Source organism: Xenopus laevis, chromosome 7S (genome assembly GCF_017654675.1).
Source record: "Xenopus laevis strain J_2021 chromosome 7S, Xenopus_laevis_v10.1, whole genome shotgun sequence".
In the NCBI taxonomy this organism is placed as follows: domain Eukaryota; kingdom Metazoa; phylum Chordata; class Amphibia; order Anura; family Pipidae; genus Xenopus; species Xenopus laevis.
In genome coordinates, this window is record NC_054384.1 from 76,761,709 (window position 1) to 76,788,202 (window position 26,494).

General features: G+C 38.8%; 1 protein-coding gene across 5 annotated transcripts in view; it reads right to left on the reverse strand.

Moving 5' to 3' along the window:
* The window catches only part of LOC108697619 (agrin), a 271,432-nt gene that overhangs the window by 40,169 nt on the left and 204,769 nt on the right, over positions 1-26,494 (reverse strand). For all 5 annotated transcript variants that reach the window (XM_041571408.1, XM_041571406.1, XM_041571407.1 and 2 more), the window contains 10 exons: positions 17,995-18,146; positions 17,708-17,813; positions 14,635-14,748; positions 12,602-12,766; positions 10,128-10,271; positions 8,156-8,280; positions 5,293-5,398; positions 4,301-4,651; positions 2,168-2,329; positions 300-427 (listed from right to left, as the gene is read on the reverse strand). In XM_041571408.1, the coding sequence (XP_041427342.1) occupies positions 300-427; positions 2,168-2,329; positions 4,301-4,651; positions 5,293-5,398; positions 8,156-8,280; positions 10,128-10,271; positions 12,602-12,766; positions 14,635-14,748; positions 17,708-17,813; positions 17,995-18,146 (1,553 nt within the window). The remainder of the gene's footprint in view (positions 1-299; positions 428-2,167; positions 2,330-4,300; positions 4,652-5,292; positions 5,399-8,155; positions 8,281-10,127; positions 10,272-12,601; positions 12,767-14,634; positions 14,749-17,707; positions 17,814-17,994; positions 18,147-26,494) is intronic.

The window sequence follows — 26,494 nt, forward strand, 5'->3', positions numbered from 1 at the left end:
CATCTTTATGTAAAATCCTATGTGGATTTTTCTGTTGAATAACTACGTTCTCTGGTTAAGCTTCAAGAACCACTGTAACCCACTCAGTTTACTCTATTTAAAGACAGTAAATAGTATTTTACAAATACAGACTGTTGGTTAAATACCATGCATCTAGCATTACGACGAAACCAAATGTTTAATGGAATGGTCCCGTCAATTCTTCCATGTTAGGGTGTGCTGTTTTTAAGACTCCTTGATGCACTAAATGAAAACAGTGGATCGGTTCCAATCAAACAGAATGTGTTTTGATTACTTACAGCATTCTCAATGCTTCTGGCAGTTTCTCCAAAAAGCTCAGACTTGTAATCTGACATCTCTGGTGTGTAGAACACCTCTTGTCCCTCCAACTCTTCAATAATAAGGACACCTTGAAAAATTTTTGTTTCTGTAGTTGGGAGAGAAAAATAAACAAATGTCAGTTTTGGTATCAAAAACAATACAACGTCACTCAACAGCTGCCTAATTGTCTCCCCTATTCCCTTTTGGGTGGTGAGTGGCAGCATGAGCAGTGCCTGGCATAAGATTAGTAGCATGGCGCAGGTCTGAACTATGAAAGGTTAGTAATTGGGTGCGAGTGATTCTGAGTGGATATTGCTCTATCCAATGGCTGGAGGGCCAAGTAGCACAGCACATTACCATGTACAGTAAATCCTCATGAGAGGCGGCTTAGATGGAAGCCTCTACTAGTTGGGCAACAAGAAAGACAAATTAGCCAAAAACAGGTAGACACAGATTTCAAAGATGGATGCAATATTTTTTAAGGTTGGTCACAGAAAAAAACATATTATCCATTTCATAAATTTGCAATCAAACCAGCAGACCATAAATCCCCAAAATATTGTTCCATTGCATGAAGGCTGCTCAGGCCTGAGGTTAAAAAACTAAGGAAAATTAATCCATAGACCATCTCAACACAGCTTCCAGCCATAGCCACTTTCAGGTTTTTGAAGGACCTAGGGCAAAGATAAAATTTGTAGGCCCCTTGACCCCAACACATTTGTGGCAAATCTACCATTTAACCCACATCTGTAATAATGCTTGCAAAGGCTGTCTAATAAACCTGCCAGCTAAGGATTTGCTGTGATAAGGAATAAACTGAAAAAATATGTTCTTCTCGAATCCCAAGGCACTATGATCTTTTATGTATTTGGTGGAGAAAAGAACATTTCATTCAATCCATCCATACTGTGTGTGCATTTTCTAAGCCTGAGAATTAACTTTATTTGGCCTGTGAGCTCTCTATTGATAGTGTGTGCCATTGGTTGTCTGTGATCTCTACTGATTTTAAATCAATTATACATTATTTTTATGAAAAATATATTTACATGCTGTCTGGGGAACTAAATTCTGCTACAGGCTTGAACGACTACATAGTTCCTACACCAAGGAGAGAGAGAAAGATTCTGCATTCTCCGTTACTTGTGCTTAGTGTTGGTTATTTATCCAGCAGAACCTTCCAACCCACTTCTACATAGTACAACACAATAAAAATACATCCCTTATAAACTATTGTTAAATTAAATAAAGGAATAATGAATTATGGTTTTACTGTAGAGTTGCTTCTGTTTATTAAAAGGGCCTGTCATTTCTGGAATGACACCAAAAGCCCCCCCTAATCTTGCAGGCATTGCTAAAATAGCTGATGTTGGAACCTTTAACCAAAGTCTTCTGCTGAGACTGCAGATTTCCACCTTAAAGGAGAACTAAACCCCCTACCAAACCCCCCCTAATCTTGCAGGCATTGCCCCCCTCCCCTCTTCCTCCCCGCGATGTGCTTTAGTGTAATATACCCTTTTAAAAATCCTGACCCTTAAATGCAGAGAATATTTAAAAGGGTATATTTTAACACTAAAGCACATCGCGGGAGAAAGAGGGGAGGGGGGCAATGCCTGCAAGATTGGGGGGGGGCTTTTGGTGGGGGGTTAGTTATCCTTTAACAAGCCCAAAACTGACCCTACTGTCTTTCCTTCTATCTCCACACTTTATAAATGTATATAATATTAATGTGAACATTAATTAAACTTTCTTTCCACCACTTTGCGAAAGCCATGGAACACAGATGCCTGGAACCAAATAATTTAGTCTACAATAAATAATGTAACACTCCCATAGCAGAATTGCTCACTTGGGCAATTTGTTCCTTCTGCATCATTAGCTGGGGTCTTTCCATCGGAGCAGCATCCTAGAGGTGTGTTGTAGCAGCTGGCTCTTTCTATGACTGTGGTGGTTACAAAGTCTCTCTTCTCTTCAGCTTCTTCCTGCTGTTCATTCTCCACATCAAATGGCTCTGCAAAAGAATAAAAAGCAACCAAATACTTACAAGCATGAAAAAAACAGACCCATACTGTCTTACTGTCTTTCAAGCTTCTTTTCTTTGTGGGGAAAACAGTTAAAGATCTAATTTTTTGTAAGGGAGATTCATTTTTCTAAATGATGTCACACTGTTAACCCTTGTTTTAAAGGTTAGATAGCATGTTCTGTATTGATGAACAGGTCAGTTTAACAACAAACAACAAATTAAAACTAAACTTTTTAATTTAATTTTGTATCTATTGTGATAAGAGAGATGATGTAGAGAAGAAGAATCAGCATTGACATTTTTTTAATGGTGAAATACTCTAAAAATCACACAAAAGGGAAATATATCTATCTACTATATGCTGTTCAACTTCTGTACCGAGGGCTGGAATTTTTCTGACCTATGTGGTGGAGGGCCAATAATGAAAGCCAGAGTTGATCACACCCCCTTTTAAACCGCATCCATTTAAACCACACCCATGTTATCTCAAGAACTTTTAAGACCATGTCCACATTAATGGTGGTAACGCACCAAAAAACCAAATGGTTGGTGCTCACTGCCTTACCGGGCTCATGTCCCACAGAGTACAGAGTAGGGCAGGCAGAGTATGGCACACACAGGGAGCATAGGGCAGGCAGAGTATGGCACACACAGGGAGCATAGGGAAGGCAAAGTAGAGCAGGAGACAGGGAAACCTATCTAAGTGTATAGTTCATACTGTACTACATACAGTGAGGTATGAACAATGTGGGCACTTTCAGTCTGGGTCTGAGGTGTGAACAGTACAGAGCTTTAGGGTGTGAACAATAGAGGTGTTCCAGGTTTGAACAATTCAGGATCTTAATGTCTGAATTTGAAGTGTAAACAATTCAGGGGCCAGTTAATCTCAGTTCTGATACCTTTAGCAGTTTGCACAAGGTAAGAGATGACAGCAGACAGGCTTTCATGTGGGGGGCCATACGGGTGGGGGGTCGCGGGCCGCCAGTTGGACAGCACTGTACTATACAAACAGTAATTTTGCTTAGCTGTACTGTGTAGAGTTGCATACATTATTATCTATTGTGCTTTGTATTATAACACACAGTGTTATGCAGTGAAATCAGTGTTTATCATTCTTCCACTTTTCCTTACATAGACAGAAAATAAAGAGTTCATTTATACACAAAACATGCATCCTCTGTGTATTTGCAGTTATACAAGTATTTGAGAGGTGCCTATATATTGTGTTTTGGCACATACGTGTGGACCAGCTTTACTGTGTGATACAAACCACAAGTAGCTGCCATAAGCAGTGCACTTACCAAGTAAAATAGAAAGCAGCAGCTAGTGACCATTTGACTGGTTACCCCTGAGAGGGGTAAAGTGCCTTGTGTGAGCAGATATTGTGTGCATAACAAGCTGTGACCTTATAAACAGTTTGACTGATGGCAGATGAGGAATATTCTCTTCTGGCATATTACAGCAATTGGGGAAGCCCCAAAACCTTGAATGTGTGGTGGTAGTGCCAGTTAAGGTGGCTTCCATCCATCTGAAATCTGCCAATGGAAAATTGGCATTTTTTGTATTTGAAAAACTTGAGGAAAACAATACAATTGCAAAAACAAAAACAAACTAACTAACAAGCAAAAACCTTGCTCATGGAAAAACCTCAATCTTTTTTTTTTTTTACAATTGTGTTTAAATAAATAAATAAATCTGCCCCTAAATATTTGTAGTCTGCAAACCAGCTTACTTCCTTGGGAAGAAATATGGCACTGCCTACTTATAAATATAAATGCAACTATACAGGAGTACTTTTTCAACAGATAATAGTGTGCTTCCTGCATTGTTATTCCCCTGAAATATTGATATTCAATGAAGAAGCTATATCTACTTTTTGAGTTAACACTCAACGCAGGTAAGTTGATTATTCACATCCATTCATAATAAGGTATATGAAGCAGGTAGTAATACACTCACCTTTGGGTTCAACGCCGCTTAAATCTTGATCACCGCTAGTTTCTAGCTCCTCATCCCCACTGCCACTTCCTGATTCATCATAACTCTGATATATAGTAGGGTGGACTGTGGGAATGGTGACAGCTGGCCTAATGGTAGAAGTATAAGCTTTATTCGTTTGAGTAACTGGTCTCATAGTGCTGCTAGAAAGTGGACTAAGTGATGTGGCTTCTAAGACTAGCTGGAAGGAATCTGTCTTTTTCTTGGCCTTTGCTATCTTTGTGTTTACTGGAGTTGGTAGAGTCCGAACAACGGGAGGAGAGGGTGTTCCTGTCGGACTTAGTGTCTGAAGGTTGGCATGAGTAACAGTTTCTGCAACAAAAGAGAGAAATGCATATCAATCGTACCCAGTTATCATTTTGAACTGGTAATGGCTAGGCTACATATGAGACTTTAAGAGAAAACTCTACTAAAGCTATATAAATCACTAACAAACCAATGGAATTACAATTCAGTATGTAAGATACAATTGGGATGGTTTTTCAAAGACTGATAGCTGCAGAATGGGCATACCAGGCACATAACCATGACATATGAATAATATTTTTTCAATTAGCAAGCCACACAATTACAATGCCCCTGCTGAGAAGTCAGTATTGACACCCTAGTTGCTTATCTGCTTACCCATACTCTCATGATAACCTGACTCATTGCTGTAAAGCCATATCTTTATCCCATTTGACACTAGCCTGCTCTGGAAGATAACCAAGAACACTATTAAGATGTTACATGGATTGGGTTTTTGACATCTCATATTTCACACTAAGAGTTCAGAAAAATACTAATAAAGACATGCACACTACAGATGTAGCAGGGTGATTGAGAATTGATGTAAAATACAAGATACTTTGCTATAATACCTCAGGAATTTAGTTTCACTATGAGGAATATCAATTTTAGAAGAGTGTGTGTTAGATAAGTATTGATTAATAACCTTTTCTCAAAATACTGACCTTGGCACGGTCCAGTGTGTTTAACTGTGATAGTACGGCCCTGACGGCAGGCAATGGTTTTCAACTGGCACCAGTCTCCGTAAGTCACGCCATCAGAACCACAGACCTAAGAGATGTATAGGGGAATAATGGAAATATTAGATATGTCTTGAAAAGTCCCAAGATAAATTGGCCTCTGTGAAAATCTAGTATAATCACTCTTATTATAGCACACAAAGATAATCACCCAAAAAGCAGACATATTTGATTTTGTGCAATTATCTCTTGTTTGTGCCATAAACTAAATGGATGCATTTCCAGATGATTCTGGAAATGCAGGCAGAGAATCTGCCTTACCCCCACCCACCACCCCGCTCCTGCTCTGCCTGCACCCGAAAACATTGTCTAAGTTTGGGTGCAGGCAGACACGGAGGATTTTGCAGCCGAAACACAACATTTTGCGCCTTCAGAAGACAAGGGGAGCAGCAGGGCAGCAGATTCTCCACCTGCATCTTCTGGCTCTAGCCTTAGGTTTTATCAGACAGCTCTGCAGGGCTAAAGGGATACTGTCATGGGAAAACATGTATTTTTCAAAACGCATCAGTTAATAGTGCTGCTCCAGAATTCTGCACTGAAATCCCTTTTTCAAAAGAGCAAACAGATTTTGTTATATTTAATTTTGAGATCTGACATGGGGCTAGACATATTGTCAATTTCCCAGCTGCCTCCAGTCATGTGACTTGTGCTTTGATAAACTTCAATCACTCTTTACTGCTGTACTGCAAGTTGGAGTGCTATCACCCCTCCCCACCAGCAGCCTAACAACAGAACAATGGGAAGGTAACCAGATAGCATCTCTAACACAAGATAACAGCTCCCTGGAATATTTTAAGCACTTAATTGATTCGGTTACATTAAGTAGGTGAAATAACAGCCTGCCAGAAAGTAATTCCATTCTTAAGTGCAGGCATAAGTCACATGACTGGGGCAGCTGGGAACATGACAAAATGTCTATCCCCATGTCAGATTTCAAAATTGAATATAAAAAAATCTGTTTGCTCTTTTGAGAAATTTTGAGAATGGAGCAGCACTATTAACTGAGGTGTTTTGGAAAAAATATGTTTTCCATGACAGTAAACCTTTAATCCAATAAAATGTGCAAAGCTACTGGTCTAACAACTCATAGCAGCCAATCATCAGGTAGCTTTTACTGGTCAGCTGTCAATCTGATTGCTTACTAGAACGCTCTGCCTTTTATCACTATTTTGTCACTTGAGCTTGTTTATGTAATAAACCAAGGCAACCAATATTTTCAGTCAGCTGCAGGTAGGACAAAAAAAAAAACAAATATTTGATTGGTTGCCATGAGTTATTGACTGGGTGCATATTTGCTTAATGGAAATACAGTAAAACCCGATTTTATGTTTTCCTGGGAACCACTAAAAACATAAATTCCCGGGAAAAGTAAAATGGAGGAAGAAAACTGCATACCGTATAAACTCGTGTATAAGCCGAGTTTTTCAGCCCCCAAAATATGCTGATAAACTCTACCTCGGCTTATACTTGGGTCAAGCGCAAAAACGGTCGCCGGCATCTAAGAATAGTCGCCGGCGCCTAAGAATTGTCACCGGCGTCCAAGAATAGTCTCCAAGAATATTCGCCGGCATTCAAGAATGGTCGCCGGCATCCAAAAACGAGATGCCGGCCCCTCCAATGGGAGCAGAAACCCTCAATGTTTTGATTGAAACTTACAAGAAGCTGCTGCATTTCTCACCCTAGGCTTATACTCGAGTCAATAAGCTTTCCCAGTATTTGGAGGTAAAATTCGGTACCTTGGCTTATACTCGAGTATATACCGTAGTTATATACAGGAGTCAGTTACTTAAATTCCTACAGTGTCTGTATATCTGTTGTATATCTCTTCACTGCAAATTGGGTCTGTTTCCTACATAGTCTCCTATAATTATTCCACACTGCTACCAGCACTAGCTTGAACATTATTTTAATGGCCACATATACAGCTACATTAAAACTAACTGCATTGCCTAGTGCTGCTGATTTAAAGTGTCACTATTATAACAGGTGCAGCTGCAGGTTTAGTAACCAATATTATTCAAACAGATCACTAAATCCTACTTTCTGATTGGCTGATGTGAGATACTAAAAACAAAGCATTTTTGCACCTATGCCATTAATATTCTTTACACCCTCCTGTAGTGTAGCAGCAGTCACACTTAAAAATGGGTTTGAGTGCCATTAATTAATACCTCAGTGCATGTGATTTATAATCACTTGCAAAAATAAGTTGGTAAATACCGCATCACAAGGCAGTCATGATAATGAAGCACGACTTTCTATTCACAAGTTGTCAATTGTACACCTATTTTAACAGTATATATGGGAATATATAAATAGCACTGATTTAAATGTATTGGCAGTAACATCTAATTTCATTATCTATGGCTCTTTGTGTGATTTAACATATTAATGTGACTGTAAATAGGCCCTAAACATGGCACATCCAATGCACTTGCATGCATTTGCAGTTCAATATGGGCCAACACAATTTTAATTGGTGTTGCCTTGGTTACATCACAAAAATAGCCCGTCACTGAGTAGAAAAAACATTGCTGTGCAAGCTTTTTTATATGCAATATCATATTTGATATGCTCAGTTTCTGACTTTGCTTAAAAACATTGCTGCAAAATCTGTTTTACTGTCCTACTACAATGCACATTAATGGAAATAAAAATAACTTCAACATGTCAATCAATTTAGAAGCTGTAGCTTTTTTTTTAAAAAAAATTTTTTACGATGCAATGTAGTAATCTATCTCCTATCTAAGGAAATATCATGAGATGCTGGGGGTGCTAGCAATCCTACCTTTGTCAAATTAGCCTCAGCGCACAGGGGAGATGGGCACTCACAGTGAGCAAATCCTCCAATTATCACACAAGTTGCACCAAACTGGCATTTGATGGCATCACAAGATCTAGGAGCCGAAGGATCTAAAAAACAGTTGAAAACATTACATATAAACATATAGACATCACCTTATTGCAGCCTCCTACATCAGCAGAAGGAAGACAGGCTACTGACCACATACAAAATGCAAGTCACACCTTTGCAGTGTTTCTGCTTTAACTCCATATACTGATGGTTATAAAAAATCAATTTGAGCAATTGCCATATGGAGTATAACTGTAACATGCATTAAACGTAAAATGTATAACTAGAGATCACCCCCATTATCCTGCAGCAGCATGTGGCAGCTACTCCTGCACCCAGGGACAAGTCAGTCTACAGCTTCCCAGTCCCTGCAAGTGCATAGCTTTTGCAGCAGAGAGTAAAGCACAACATTTTACTGGATATTAGCAAATGAAGTATGCATGCCATTCGTTTATCTTAATCATAGTACTTCAGCTTCGCTTCACAGAATATCTACTGCTAAAGATCTGCAATTGTAATGAACTTAGCCAATAAACAGTCATGAGAGATTAGTATTCACGAAAGCAGAGAACACTGATGAATTTGGCATCCCATACCTCCCGAACAATGTAGGTCTCTATAAAAAGATATTGCATAAAACAGCTCATATGTAAAACCCTGCTTCATGTAAATAAACCATTTTCATAATAATATACTTTTCTAGTAGTATGTGCCATTGGGTAATCATAAATAGAAAATTGCCATTTTAAAAAATAAGGACCGCCCTCTGAGATCGTATGATTCACGGTGCACACAAACATACCAACAAACCATACTTGTTAGGTCACATGAGCCAATTAACAGACAGAGTTCAGTCTTTTGCTTCAACACTTCTTCCTGTTATATTTAGAGCTGTAGTATTTCTGGTCAGGTGATCTCTGAGGCAGCACACAGACCATAACGAAATAATGGCTCAAGGCAAGAAATTTAAAAGGGAAAGATTTACTTAAATATATAAACCAGTTTGGTAAGATTCTTTAATATGCCACTTAATATGATGTGAACTATCTGTTGCTTAAGTGTTCATTTTGGGGGTATAGTTTTCCTTTAAGGGTCGAATTGAAAAAATTTTTTACTGTCAAATTCTACTAGGGAATTATCCAAACTTGATTCAAGTTTTTTTAAAAAATTTCGAATTCGATATTTGAGATTTATCATACTCTGGCCCTTTAAGAATTCAAATTCGGCTTTTCGACACCTAAAACCTGCCGAATTACTGTTTAAGTCAATGAGACAGGTCCAGGGATCAATTTGGAGATGTTTGCAGTCTTCCTGACATTCAAGCTTTTTCAGAAAAAAATCGAGTTTTCGGGTCATTTATATTCTTCCATGTTTTAATAAATCGATTTTCTTAATACATTTTGGCAGGTCGAATTTCGAATTCATTCGAATACAAGGGAGTTAAAAAAACTCATATGAATTTGAAATTCGACCATTAATAAATGTGCCCCTGACATTGTATTCTCAAGTTCAGCTTTCAGGGCTGCTAAACAACTACGCAGCTGAGTTTAAAAACAATAATTTGTCATTCAACAGAATTTCTGCTTTCGTATAATTGACTGCTGAGTACAAGGAAGGAAAATGGCTATTGATCTTGGCAGCCTTGGATAACTATAGCAGTGACAACTTCTAAATGTGGTTGCTATGGTCAGTTTGCTTGGGGCATAGATTCAATATACATTTCCGATTCCAAAGTACAGTGACTGGCAGCCTGTTGCTCTCCTGGTGTGAATGATGACAGCTGTGGTTTATTCTAGTGTTTGGCACATTGTTTTATGTCACATGAATTGCTTTCATTAGCTGAAGTGTTGTGTCAGTTCTACAGAGGCTAAATGCACACATTTCAGCTCCCCCAGCACTTATTTACCTTTCTCACAGCCTGTAAGGCCAGGCTTGCGTCCATCAGGGCACTGGCTGCACTTTAGACCGGAGATTCCAGTTTTGCAAGAACAAAGTCCTGTCATCTGTTCACAGTCATCTCGAACGGCACCGACTGGGTCACAGTTACATGCTAGTGGGAAGCAAATATATAGAATAACCATTAACTCACAACAGCAAGGTGACATCAAGCTTCAGCATGGCCTTGACTTATGGTCAGCACTTATTTTTACATCAGCACAATTTAAAAATGGTTTATTTTTACTTCCATCACTCTAGGTCAAGTATTAAAACTTAACAACACAGAGAAATGTTTTTTTGTTTAGTACTACAGGGATGGGACCTATTATCCAGAATGCTCGGGAACTGGGGTTTTCCGGATAACAGTCTTTCCGTAATTTGGAACTTCATACTTTAAGTCTACTAGAAAGTCATGTAAACCTTAAATAAACCCAATAGGCTGGTTTTGCTCCCAATAAGGATTAATTTTATCTTAGTTTGGATCAAGTACAAGTACTGTTTTATTATTACAGAGAAAAAGGAAATCATTTTTAAAGATTTGGATTATTTGATTACAATGGAGTCTATGGGAGATGGCCTTTCCGTAATTTGGAACTTTCTGGCTAACGGGTTTCCGGATAACGGATCCCATACCTGTATAAGGCAATAGCAGAGGCATTTAGTGCTCTACATTAAAGGGAAACACTTTATTAGATAGTAAAGTACAGTAGATTATGCATAGCTGACAGTGTTCTTGTTACAATCTTTCCTCACACATTAATGTAGCATGTTCTAGACCTCATCAAAACAGGGAAAGGTTAGTAGTCAAAAAAGTCTGTTCCTCTGAAGTCTATGGAGAACATTTTGACAAAGTATCAATGCAACTATTCCTACACTTATATCTCAATGGAAAAGTTAAAGGAAAGAGAGTTTTCTACAGATGACAAGCTTTGACTTTAGGCTTTGTAACTGCTTTTCTTGGTAGCAGAATAGGCAATAGTTGTAAAGTTAGTCCTTATCCCTTAAAGTTAGCCCTTTACTGTAAAATTCATGTATGAACATGAACTTACTATAGGCTTGTACATACTTGTGAAAATGACCGCTTATCTATCAACAGTCCCTTTTTTTTTTACACTAACTGTATCACCCCAAACAGAAAACGACTTCCTCTCCTCACATCAGAGCAGTTCTAGTCCATCCAGTGCCATTGCAAATCTGATAATGACACTCCTATGAGTTCTGCTCTGTCCTTTAGTCACAAGCTTTGAGCCTGAACTGTTCTTTGCCTCAAGCATTTCAATCCAATGGGAGACTGAGGCGCAGAACGACATATCTTTTACAACAAATCTGAAGGAAGATGTATTTTATCTTGGGACACTAATAATTCATTATATATTTGGCATTATAGTTACATCACCATTAAAGAGTAAAACAGATGCCGTGCATTGGCAAAACATCTAAGCAGAGCCAAGAAGCAAATACATTCCAAGTTGCTTTTACATCACAGGAAACTATGGAAAACAATTAATGAGTGGTTTCAAAGTATATTGCAGAGCCAGTGATGTTTATTTATGCAAATAGCATCATTAAAGAATAGAACCCTGTTTTCTACAATACTTATCTGATAACTGGCACATGGATAGTTGTGCATTTAAATGATAACTTTATTGCTTTCTAGCATTAGGGGAAACTGTAAACTTGATAATGTTAGAGACCAAACCAGTCTTAAAAGCTTTCAGTTTAACCTAAAGGTGCCCATACATGGAGAGATCCGCTCGTTTGGCGATGTCGCCAAACGAGCGGATTTCCCTCCGATATGCCCACCTTGAGGTGGGCAATATCGGCTGATCCGATCATGGGCCCTAGGGCCCAAAGATCGGATCCTAACGATGCCCAAACGTGCGGTCGGATCGCGGGACCGCATCAACGAATAGATGCGGCCCCGATCCGACGGGATTTTCTGTCCCATCCGATCGAGATCTGGCCGACTTTCGGCCAGATCTCGATCGGTGAAGCCCGTCGGGGGCCCCCATACACGGGCCAATAAGCTGCCGACACGGTCTGTCGGCAGCTTTTATCGGCCCGTGTATGGCCACCTTTAGTTAGCTAGTACCATAGATACCAAATGATCTCCTTTTATTACCACAATGAAGCCCTCCAACGCTTGTGTCTTATTAGGGAAAATTAAAAACATAGTATGGTGATTTAAAATATTAATAATTTATTAGCAATAGGAGCTGCTTATTATACGATAAGTCCATTTTCTTGGCTTACAGCTTCATTTACCTTTTGTTCCCTTACAAAAAAAAGGTGTTATCATAAGTCACAAAGAAGCGTAACGTTTTAATAAGTGAACAATGACAAACATCATAAAATATGTAGTTTTTTAGAAATGTTGTTGATTTTATATATGTCCAGTACACACTGCCAAAGTGGTACTTAGAAACTCGGAGGAATACTCACGAGTGCAGCCGCTCTTCTTATCAGTAACAATGCCGCGGAAGTTCCAGAACCCGGGCTCACATCGGTCGCACTTCAGTCCTCCTACACCAGGTTTACAAGAACACTGACCAGTGGTGGGATCACAGGTTCCTCCATAAGAGCCATACTGGTGACACTGACAGCTGCCTGCAAGAGACAAATATTTTTTGTGACGTACACATCAGTTTAATTATCCTCTTGGCTGCCAAATGGCACATCCAGCTGGCAGCCAAAGGCAGAAGGACACAGTAAGTGATGCTTTGTGCCAGCAGAAATATTTAAATATTTATGAATAATTTTAAAAGGCTCCATATGGCTAAAAGTCCTTTTAGGAACTTTTTATAAGCTTATCATAAATGCTCTGCAATCGATGTGCAGAGACGGTCCCATTAGCCTGCAGTAAAGAGGCATTACCACATACTGTACCTTATGACCTCTTGTGGTATGATATGCCCACAAAGTGCCTTTCTATGTTTTACTTCAGAAGCATAATGAATTGACAAGGACTTTTGGTAGCATAATTGTAATAGTCCATATTTATAGTATGTGTACGTTAGAGGATGTTATAGACAGCTGGGAAACATTTTATTTCTTATAGAAAATAATTATTAGAAAGAAACCCTTTCGACTAGAGGAACAGAACTTTTATTTGAAGCAATGTAGGTGGTTCTTCATGGTGAGGACAGTGAGGTTGTGGAATGAACTGCCGGGTGATGTTGTGATGGCTGATTCTGTTTCTTTTATAGGAGAAGCAAAGCTACCGAAGCATTTATTGCCAATAGACTAGCCACAATAGTGCAAGCTATAACATTATATTTATACTGCAGAATGCTTTACTATACCTGAGTAAACAGCTCTATAGCGCTCTCTGTTTGTTTAGGATAGCAGCTGCAGCATTAGCTTTGTGTCACATCACTTCCTGCCTGAGTCTCTCCCTGCTCACTTATAGCTCTGGGCTCAGATTACAGCAGGGAAAAGGGAGGGAAAGAGGGAGAGAGGAGCAAACTGAGCATGCTCAAGCCTTAGCCCTGGAAGTTTATGCTGAAAACAGGAAGTCTGATACAGAAGCCCATGTGTACACAATAGAAGGAACAAAATGCTGTGTTTCTTTTGACAGGGGACTCAGAGCAGCATTACTCTGAGGGTTTACTGGTGTATTTATATAGACATTTCTGATAAAGCTTACTTAATTTTAGCCTGTCCTACTCCTTTAAGAGTGTCTTGGATGATTTCTTGAGCAATACCAAAGGCTATTGAGATAATTATATTTACAGTTAGTTTAGGAGAGATAAATGTACATATAGTTTATATATGAGTGAGTGTATAGGCATGTGTATGTGCACTGGGGTTCATTTAGAGGGGTTGACGTTTGTTTTGTTTTTTAACCCAAATTAGCCATATTTGCATTCATAGGTGTTTTTTTTAGGAAGAACTCTAGTTTAGAATGAATGAATGTTTAGCTTGCGTCAGGAAGCACATGCTCAGGGGCTGGTGCAATCATGCTTTTCAATGAGCAGTCACAGAGACGTGATCGGATTCCACTCGGAACAGCAGATTAATAAATAAAAATGAGGTGAATTACTCACGCCATGCTGCTCATTGTACACATGTGGGGAGAGCAGATGTCTATGGCTTCTCTAACAGGTGCCAGGTACTTTGGCTGACATTTAGAAGACAGCGTCCATGGGAGAGATTAGTGAGCAAAATGAAGATTTCTTATGTTTCTATCGACTTGCATTTGCATGAGAGCAATTGTACCAGTAAGTGTACCTTTGTGACTAGCCTGTGCTTGGCAATCTATTTACAAAATCTATCTCAGATAAGAAGCACAATTAAAGGAACAGTAACATCAAAAAATGTAATTGTTTTAAAGTAATACAAATACAATGCAATGTTGCCCTGCAGTGGTAATACTGCTGTGTTTGCTTCAGAAACACTACTATTGTTTATATAAATAAGCTGTTTTGTAGCCAAATTTTTGAATTACCAGTGAAACAAAATAAGAAAAATCTTACTTGGGCATCCGGCCAGGCCAACACCAAGGGCAGCCGTGATATTGTCAGGACAGCAGCCATATACGGTGTGACTACAGTGTGGCACCAAAGGAGGAGAGCTGGTGGTGGTGGCAGCTGTAAAAAATCAAAAGCCACAGCATGAGGACACTGAGACTGAAGGCACCATAGTAGTTACATTCCATAATATACAGTCAAACCTCATTCCCCCCACAGCAGTGAATATTGGTGAGAGAATATATAATGGAGACGATAAGCATAAAATCATGAAGCAGATTTTTTTACATTAAAAAAATGAAATCACAGTAAGTATGGAGTCATTAAGAGATGAATATTTGTTCATCCAACCAATAGACTAAGGGGCAGATTTATCAAGGGTCGAATAGTAAATTTGAATTTTCAAATAGTTTGCTAGGGTCCAAATTACCCTAGTGACTGGAATATGAATAGGAGACGACCTAAAAAGAAAGAGTAGTAAAAAGTAGCAATAACAATGCATTAGCCTTACAGAGTATTTGTCTTTTAGATGGGGTCAGTGGCCCCCATTTGAAAGCTGGAAAGAGTCAGAAGAAGAAGGCAAATCATTTAAAAACTATAAAAAATGATGACTAATTGAAAATTTGCTTAGAATTGGCCCTTCTACAATATATTAAAAGTAAACAAAGGGATACTTTCATGATGTTTATTGTTTAGGTTTTATTTCTAAAACTAATTTCTACTTACACTGTTTACACTGCAAATAATTCTGAACCAGCAAATGTATTTTTTTTAATTTTATTATTGGTGTGTAGGCAGCCAACTCAGATCATTTTGCCTGGTCATGTGCTTTCAGAAAGAGCCAACACTTTAGGATGGAACTGCTTTCTGGCAGGCTGCTGTTTTTCCTACTCAATGTAACTGAATGTCTCAGTGGGACTTGGCTTTTTACTATTGAATGCTGTTCTTAGATCTACCAGGCAGCTGTTATCTTGTGTTAAGGTGGCCATAGACGCACAGATAATATTGTATGAAATAAATTTTTGTACGATATTCAGTGCGTGTATGGTGGGAGAAGAGCCGACCGATATCAGCAGAAGACTTGGATATCGGTCAGCTCGTCGATCGGGCTGGACAGAAAATTTTGTTATGGTGCCTTTGAAGGCACCCAAACATTGCCCATTATTAGTGCTGAATCGTCAGATACAGGTAGAATTCTATTGTTTCTACAAGTATATCTGACGATTCAGCTCTACACGTATGTATTGAAACGAACAATCGTTTTGGAAAGATCCTTTCCAAGAAAGATCGTAATTGGCCACGTCTATGGCCACCTTTAGGGAGCTGCTATCTGGTTACCTTCCCATTGTTCTGTTGTTAGGCTGCTGGGGGGGGGGGGGTGATATCACTCCAACTTGCAGTACAGCAGTAACTGAAGTTTGTCAGAGCACAAGTCACATGACTGGGGGCAGCTGGGAAACTGACAATATGTTTAGCCCCATGTCAGATTTCATAATTAAATATAAAAAAATCGGTTTGCTCTTTTGAGAAATGGATTTCAGTGCAGAATTTTACTGGAGCAACACTATTAACTGATGCGTTTTCCATGACAGTATCCCTTTAAAGGTGAACCACCCCTTTAATGTTGTGGTTTTTTGTGTGTGTCTGTATGTCTGCATGCATGTGTTTGGGAAGAATCCATTATAGGGGTTGTACACTTGAGTTGACTTTTAGTATGATATAGCGAGTGTTATTATAAGACAATTTGCAATTGGTTTTTCATTTTTACATTAGTTGTGGTTTTTGCGTTATTTTGCTTTTTATTCAGCAGCTCTCCCGTTTGCAATTTCAGCAATTTCATCTAGTTGCTAGGATCCAAATTAACCTAGCAACCATGTAATGATTTGAAGAAGAGACTGGAATATGAACAGGAAAGGGCCTGAATGGAAAGATGACTAATACAAAGGTAGGAATAACAATAAATTTGTAGTCTTACAGAGCATTTGTTTTTCAGATGGGGTCAGTGAACCCATTTTGAAAGCTGGAACAGCAAATAATTAAAAAAATATTAAAAATAAATAATGAAGACCAATTGAAAAGTTGCTTAGAAATGGTCATTCTATAACATGATATCCCCCAAATGTAATAAAAGGCACCACATTTGCAGTAACCCATAGTAACTAATAAGATGTTTCCTTTTCAACATGTGACCAGTAAATGCTACCTGCTGATTGGTTGCTATAGGTGTCTGCTCCTGGGCAAACTTAGTGCCTTTTATTACACAACCCCCTAAAAGTGAACTCCAAAGTCGAACCAACCCTTTATTGGCAATACCAATCGGTCTTAGAGACCCACAGATTTCTCTATGCTGCTGTGTCTGCATACTCATTGCATGAACACTGCATTATGGCCACAATCTGCTAAATAATATCATTTCTATACAGCTATGTAATAAACATTTACTCACAGGGTGGTAATAGTGGGGCTAAACAGTACCCACAAATTGTATTTTCAATAGCAGGTTGCAAAGTTTTAAGCCAGTAATAGTGTATATCTAATAATATATATTGCATCTTATTTTAGTTAGTGAGGTTCTAAATTGTATTTTCTAGCAACCTCTAGTTTTTAATTCTTGCATTATAACGTTTATGTGGGAAAAGTTTACAAGTCTGATTTAATGCCACAATGTATTTGCATTGCTCATGTGCCTATAATAGATGGTTAAACATGCAGCCATATTATTCTATATATGGAAGGTATACCCTTATTTCACATAAAGATAGACTGAACAAATGCAGGGGTCCTGCAGTGCTATTGGCTGATAGAGAGCAATGAAAATTCTGGTTAAATTATATACTGTATCTTTTTATTTAAGACTTTTCCCACACACATAAACCTCTCATCTGCATCCTACCATTTGTCAGCTGTGTGACAATAATCCGAATCCTGCAGTGGATTTTTTCACCATGTGATTTCGCTCAGGAATCTGCAAGGCTTAGAAATGGCGATAGACGCTACTACAGATCATAGGAAATCATGGGGAAAAACAGCTCTCAGGACAGAAGGAGGCCGTAAAATATGTAATAATCCTGTCTCTCACCTCGACAGGGACCCTGTCCAGCCACATACAGGTCCTGACGTCTCTCACATCGAGTTTTCTTTAGCTCACACTCATTAGAGTATGTAATGCCATCCGATCCACAGACCTAAGAAATACATCAGAAATATATGATCAGAATGTACAATCCAGTTTATAGATTGTGGCTTCGGCCCCTGTGTTGGCCATTTGACCATGGGAGTTAAAGGACCCAACTACTGGTCACAAATATGAAATGAGACAGTTTTAGTTACAGAATGTGGTAGATGAAAATTATACAAAGAACCTACCATGTTTCGCAGCACAGCATGACAGGTAAAGTCACAGACACAGCGATCGTCCTCTGCATCTTCATCCCATGAGCCTCCATAGCGTCTGCATCGATCTTGCTCACACTCACTGTCCTCCCCGGAACCAGAACCATCAGTGCCAGAGCCACATTCTGCCACAGAGAATTCAACAAGGTATAGTTGTTACATTCAAAAACAAAGTGTCTATTTATAATTGTTGACGGTGTCCCTTTAAGGAATTCATTATCAGGAACTGCCTTGTGATGGGATATGCTTGGACCACGAGAATTCTGCGCTTCGGGAAGATCTATCATTTGTGTTGGCAATATTACAAGCTAACCTTTTTTGCCTCAACACTATTTCAACTGTCACAGTAGCACTGTATGTTAAATTATATATGCAGAGGGAACTGGTTTAATTTACTTCAACAGATGAAACACAGATACTCTAAATGTACTTGAAGTTACACACCCCTTCATTCTCAGGGTGCTTGGCTGTTGCCCCAAGAGGGCCACAAATGAGAGATCAGGGCAGTCCATACCTAAAGGTAATTATGGATAAAAGTTGGGGTTGAGTAACACTGGAACTCCCTGAATTTTCAGTGTTTAAAAATGTATTTATGATCTAAGGTGGCTTTACCCACAAAGATGGTGCAGAAACCTAAAGTCTGAAGACCTCTGCTTTAGGCAATAATGGGATTTAAGAGTTGTCCCCTCACTCCTTTTATAGATTTTTTTTTCTTAGCATCGTTGCTAAACGTTACCTTTATCCATTGTCTTTTGTTTCATTTTTCCTTGGACTTTACTACATATGTACAAGTATAGTACTATCTGCATCAAATGTTCCCATACTCCTGGCTTAGAACCCAAAGTATAGAACACAGATTGTGTGAGACACACTGTAGAGTAGAGTAGATTGTCTTTCCCCTCACTAGTGTACTATTAATGATCTGTCACTACATCTCAGCTGTATCAATGAGTGCATGATTCATTTTCGCATATCTATATGGACCACCAATCACAATAACTGTGTTTCTGTGAGGATATTTAGAAAGTCTTGGTTCTGAGGTGGGGGTTAATAGTCACTCTTCTAAAGCAACCTTTGGTTATTGTTGTTGATTATTACTGCTCCATCTTGTGGTTTATGTTGAGCCATTGCTTGAATGTCCATGCTCCTCAACAGCATATATGGCCTATTTGCAAACCTAGGAGTAGCGTGGATCTGTGAGTGCCTGCTGTTCCTTACCATGTAAGTGTCTGCTGTACTTAACTAACTGCACTTGTTCCCACTTTCTACTGGTGAGCTTGAATATCATTGATTCTCGAATTTTGCGTGCTTCTTTTGATACCTAAGGCTTTGCTTAGAACCAATTTTAGGAGTTTAGAACATGTCTATGCAGGGCAGAATGGTAGTCCAGTGGGTAGCACTTGCAATGATGAGGGCCTCAGTTCACTTCCAGCTTGAGAACTATCTGCAAGGATTTCATCTGTTCTCCAAATGTCTGTGTGGGTTTTCTCCCACACTCCAGAACATATAGGAAGATTAAATGGCTTGTTAAAATCAACTCTCCTGTGTATGAATGTGATAGGGACCTTAGATTGTAAGCTCCCTTGGGGATTTTGTGTAAGTGATATATCTCTGTAAAGCTCTGGGGGAATGGGTCAGTGCAAATACAGGGGAGAATAAATAACAGCAAAAATTAAAGTGTTTTAGCTCTAAAGATACAGAGAACAACACTGCAGCACTCAGTAGGGAATGCTTTCTATCATAGAGAGATATTGTCATTTTTCATGAAATAATCATTCTTCCTATATACCATCAGTGAGTTGCAAGCTAATATTCAACACGTACCACACAATTTAATTATAGAAGTGTATTTATACAAAAGTTAGGATACCCAAGACAAGGCCTATGTGACTCTTTCAGGATCTAAAGTGTGAAATGAAAGCATCAATAAATTAATCCTCCCCAGTCTATTTCTGTAAAACGATCATCAGTTATCATTTGATAACAGCCACAGAAGCAGAGAAAATCTCTCATTCAAGTCAATGTAGATTTGACACCTTCCCTCCACATCTTCCCTCCTCACTTTATTCCCACATATTTCCCCAAGCCTGATCTGAACCATGCTGTGTTAATGAACTCATGGTAATTACACTTGTGCTGAATACGAGACGGGATATTAAAGGCTCTGCTCATAAATGAACACCCAAATGCCGGAATAACCCCCCCCCCAAGCGTTGCTAGGAGACTAGTCAAATATACCCTTATTATCTGGCACTGTGCAGCTCCCCGGAGAAACACAGTGCAGGGCAACAAGACAGAAATGCTCATCCCCTGCACTTTAAATAGACATGCAGAACAACATAGGGATTGAGCCTAAGCATTAATAATCCAGTAATCTACTGGCAGTTGTTAGAATAAGCACAAATGGCAAATGTGCAAACTACTGATATTCTTTAAAAAGACCAAATCGAGGTGCATAAGGTGATGCTGAGATTTTAAAAATATTATCCTGTAAGAACCTCCCTGAAACCAAGAGATTCTAAATTTACTCAAGAAATTATAAAAATGATGCAGAGACTGAATAAATAGAAACTATGAATCTACTTCTGTTCTGCGGCAACAGTATCATACAAAACATTCAAGAAGATATCAACCAGGGCAAAAACTAAACCCCCAAAAAATGTAAGTCTCTATAAAAATATATTGCATTAAACAGATCATCTGTAGAACCCTGCTTCTACTAAATCAACTTTTTTCATAAAAATATACTTTTTGAGTAGTATGTGTCATCTGTTGGTTAAATATTCATTCTGGGGGTACAGTGATTTTAAATTGACTGGTCCTCTATATATATAACCATAAAACTTTGCGCTAAACTCTAGCGTTAAATGTGGTATTAGCTACTTCTCAGATATTCTACTACCCAAACTAATTGTGGCTTACTTATTATAGAAATGCCTACATTTATAGTCACACATACTGTATATAAATCAGCTAAATACATCCATATCCTCCAAACTCAAACATATCCTAAAAGAAACTAAATAATAAAAAAGGAGCTGTAAATGTGGAAAACCAAGAGATATTGACAGGCAGTCAGTGACACCACGCAAGTAGTCAATAAAATAATCCTCTTCTATTTCTGCAGGACATGGCCAATTCCCCCATTTCTGACACATCCAGATTCCCTTTCCATGGACCATTAATCTCAGAAGAATAAGTCCAGCCCACAGAGAGCCAATAAAGATTTTCATGCAGTTAAACACTTTACCATCTGCTGAGATAATAGTACCTGGGATATTTCCTGCTCAGTTATACATTTTACTATACATGTTAAATATTTAATTTTGCTAGAAAAGAGGAAAGGCATTTTGCTGTACACCCGTTAGCTGTAAGGATAACCTGTATTCTATAAAGCATAAAGTAAGAAGCACAAGGAAAATGTGCCCTCCTTGGACTGAAATTTAGAAAGTGAAGAAATAAAACATGTACTTTCCATAAAACTAAAGTTAGAATATTGTACATATATACCTGCAAATACTTTATTATCCATATGGAGACTGAGAAGTACTATCTGTGCTTTTCCATGACTCCCCCTTCTTGTGAAGAACCAAGCCGCAGGCAAAAGATTCACACTGGAGAATGTTTTAATGGCCATATATCTGGATAACTAAGAAATGGTTTCACGGTACAGCGAGGCCCTCATAATATATTCATAATATAAAGTTGCAAAATATACACCTGTGAGTAACGCTGAGTTTAATTCCTTGTAATTTAAACCTGTATGTGCCAAAGGCACCTCCACTTAATGCTAATTATTAATAATAAAATGCTACACAATAGTGAGCCTAGAAAGGCACAGTTACACAGGCTGGGTGTGTGGTAGTGATTAAAAGGATAAGTAAACCTTTAAAACAAGTGAATGTAAAATTGATGAGGGTGCTATTCTGAGCACATTTGTAACTTACATTCATTATTTATTTTGTTTTGATTCCAAGATATTAAGCGATACATGTACTGTTAATATGAATGGATTTTGTTACAGCAGCACCACCTGCTGGTCATTTTCCCACCAGTCTGACCACCAAGTAGTCAAGGAAGTTGCCAGGAAAAAGAAAGAGGCTGATGTTCTTCTGCTTAGGAGTAAAATTAGAGACCTCAGATAACTTTTCTCACATCTTTCATAAGCAGAAGAACATCAGAGCAGCCGCTTTCTTTCTCCTGACAACTTCCTTGACTACTTGGTGGGCAAATGACCAGCAGGTGGTGCTGTTGTAACAAAATCCATTCATATTAACAGTACATGTATCCCTTAATATCTTGGAATCAAAACAAAATAAATAATGAATGTAAATAACAAAAGTGCTCAGAATAGCACCCTCATCAATTTTACATTTACTTATTTTAAAGGTTTACTTTTAAAGTGACCATATCCTTACCTTGTTTTTGTAATACTGCGACAAAAGGACTATAAGAATTTGTATAATGAACATGTAATTACTTTTAGCATTTTAGACACACTAGGAGGTCCCTGCAGTAAATCGTTTCTATCCTGCAGAATATTTCAGGCTTTATATTGTTTCAGCAAGAATGATTTGTTTGGTATTTGTGTTAATTGGTGCTGGTGGCAGTGAGGGGTCTGTGTGCTGCCAATGATAGAGAGCCTCTTCTTCATTTGCTAGTTGATGCCCTTGCAACTGTTTCATACACAGGTGCTGAGTAACAGGTGCAGAGTCAGCACCAGCTGTCCAAACCTTCTCCAGTCTGCATACACCTTACCTTGCCAAACAAGTGCATTATAAATGGATTCTTGAACAGGAGAGAAGAGCACAACATGACTTTTAAAGCCAGTGCCAATACAATTACAGAGAGCCATGTCCTCGCTGAATGGAAGAAGGCTTACATTTAAGCCAGAGCTGAGCATGACGGAGCAATATTGCTGGGCTAATGTGCAATTTCCAAACAGAAAAGAGGCAAGTGACAAGGTATATTTTTGGTTTTCTGTAGACAAAGCTGTGATTAACAGCAGTTCCAGTAGCAGGTGCATTGCTCCTGGCAGGTAGATTGTGTTTAAGGAATCTATCAAGAATGTTTTGGTGGATTAAAGATCTGTGAAAGCATTTTTGAGCAGGAGTTTTTTCTTCCAAGTAATATGTATCACCTTTTTCTCTGTACATCTTCATGAAAATACAAACCTATGAAAACACTATAATAAGGTAATTAAACTTAATATGCTCATGGCTGACTCATATACTGTTATTAATATACAATATGCTTTGTCTTCTGTGATATTGCTGAATTGTGCTACATACTAAGAATGACAGGAGCTGGAAGAATCAGAACATGGAAAATTCAACAGTAAGAATATCAAATTATAACCACTTTTATAGGACTATGGGCCTTTGTATAATGAACAAGTTATTACTTTTAACATTTTTCAGGCACTCTAGGAGGTCCCTGCAGTAAATCTTTTCTATACGGCAGAGAATTTCAGGCCCCCCTGGGGGGGGGGGCGATATCACTCCAACTTGCAGTACAGCAGTAAGAAGTTTATCACATGATTGGGGTCAGCAGGGAAACTGACAATACGTCTAGCCCCATGTCAGATTTCAAAATTGAATATAAAAAAATCTGTTTGCTCTTTTGAGAAATGGATTTCAGAACAGAATTTTGCTGGAGCAGCACTATTAACTGATATCTGTAGAAAATAAGGTGGAAACTTCAAAAGAGGCTGGCACAAGCCTGGACCCACAAAGTAGTGAAGCCGGAGTCAGATTGTAAAAAGGTTAAAAAAGATTACATTTTATTTTCCATAATTAGGAACCAAGGCCTGACGCGTTTCGTCTCTACCAGGGACACTTAATCATGAGCCCTGGCATTTCAGGTACACAAAGCTCAACCTCAAACAGCCCCCACCAGCCCACTAAATACTGACTTTCTATGGCACCTTATAGCAGCCCCTCTGGCATTTGCCAGAACCCACAGATTGCCAGACCGAGCCTGGTCCTGCATCAAAGAGCATGACTTTACCATCAGTAACTTAAGCAAGAATAAATTATTAAACTAAACTCAAATTCCTTCAAGGAGTAAGTCCCGCTAGTACAGCTGTCTGCCTCAAATCACCTCCAGAAAGAGCAAAGAAACTCCCACTGAGGAATTGAGGATTCTCCTGTTGTGGCTTAGTGAGAAGTGCACAGCACCACATTAGCATTTCAGGCATTTGACTAATTTAGATTCCCTTAATCCTTTTAACAACAGACACTAACAAATTTCAGTTCTAACAACTGTAAAAGTTAAAAAGACTCCAGGGAAGTAAAAAGAAAATCATCATAAATAAAAAAAAGAACACTTGCCTTACAGGCGAAGTCCTAATGTGTGCATGCCTCTAATTTACATGTACCCGTCTGGAAGACTTTACTGTGCTTGGTACAAAGAAAAAGATGCACTGAATCCACTATTTTGGAAATCAGTCGAACCCTTCACAAAAGATTTGGCCGAATACCGAACTAAATCTGAATCCGAATTTGCATATGCAAATGAGGGGTGAGAAGGGGAAAACTATTTTTACTTTCTTGTTTTGTGACAAAAAGTCATGCGATTTCCCTCCCTGCCCCCAATTTGCATATGCAAATTAGGATTCAGATTCGGTTCAGCCGGGCCAAATCCAAATCCTGCTGAAAAAGGCAGAATCTTGCCTGAATCCTGAACCGAATCCTGGATTTGGTACGTCCCTAGTACAAAGTGCCAATTTTGTTCTGAAGCATGCCGGTTACTAGCTGCAAAGTAGAGGCAAATAGTTCCAACAAGTAAGTTGCTCTCAATTAGTTTATGCAGTAAGTAACTACATGTGCATGTAGGGATAGGACTTAATGTTAGGAAGCTATAAGATTTCACATAAATACTGCAGAAAAGTAAAGGAAATTATATTATACCCCATATAGGAGGCATAAATTAAAGCCCTGTGGCTGCAAGGGGCCCCGGGAGTTATAGGCAATCCAGCAAAGCTCTAAGCGATTTCATCATCCTGTGTGGCTTAATACAGAAGTAAAGAAGTTAATGGGAAAGAAGAGAAAGGCATTTAAAAACTACAAATCTGTAGGGACAGAAGCTGCATTTAATGAATATAAACACTGTAATAAATGTTGTAAATCAGCAATCCGGAAGGCTAAGAAAAGAAATGAAGAGTTAATTGCGGTGGAGGTGAAAACTAACCCTAAAAAGTTTTTTAAATATATTAATAGTAAAAAGATGCAGGTTGAGAGTGTTGCTCCATTAAATAATGGTACCAGTATGGTTGTAACAGATACAGAAAAGGCAAATGTGTTAAATCAGTTCTTTTCTTCAGTGTATACAATAGAGGAGTCTGAGTTCACAGGCTCGCTTAATAACTGCACGAATGGTTCAGTCAGTGGCTGACTCAGGATATGATTCAAAAAGCTTTAATACAAATTAATGTAAACAAGGCTCCAGGGCCTGATGGCATACACCGCCAGGTTCTAAGAGAGCTTAGTTCAGTTTTAGACCAGCCCTTATTTCTGATTTTCTCAGATTCACTGTCATCTGGTATGGTGCCTATGGATTGGAGAAAAGCTGATGTTATTCCAATATTTAAGAAGGGATTACGATCTCAGCCTGGCAATTATAGGCCAGTAAGCTTGACATCTGTGGTGGGCAAATTATTTGAAGGCTTGTTAAGGGATCACATTCAAAATTTTGTCCTAATGAATGGCATTATGAGCAACAATCAGCATGGCTTTATGAAGGATAGGTCATGTCAGACGAATTTGATTGCTTTATATGATGAGATAAGTAAGATTCTGGACAGTGGGGGGGCAGTAGATGTGATCTATTTGGATTTTGCCAAAGCGTTTGATACTGTGCCCCACAAACGACTGCTTTCTAAACTAAGGTCTGTTGGGCTTAATGAAATCGTTTGCACGTGGATAGGAAACTGGCTACAGGATCGGATACAGAGGGTGGTTGTTAATGGGACATTCTCTACTTGGAGTAAGGTTCTTAGTGGGGTCCCCCAGGGCTCAGTATTGGGTCCACTTTTATTTAACTTGTTCATTAATGACTTAGGGGAGGGTGTTGTAAGTAATGTATCAGTGATTGCTGATGACACAAAATTATCCAGCCCAATTAATTCCATCCAGGATGTGGCATCCTTGCAACAGGATCTTGACAAACTGGCAATCTGGGCAGCTAAGTGGCAAATGAGATTCAATGTTGATAAATGTAAAGTCATGCACCTGGGATGTAAAAATATCCAAGCCACTTATACCCTTAATGGGACAGCACTAGGCAAATCCATTATGGAAAAGGACCTTGGAGTCCTTGTAGATGATAAACTTGGCTGTAGCAAGCAATGCCAGTCAGCAGCATCAAGGGCAAATAAGGTCTTGAGCTGTATTAAAAGGGGCATAGAGTCAAGGGAGGAGGGGATCATTCTTCCACTGTATATTGAAAATCTTAGCTATGAGGAAAGACTGGC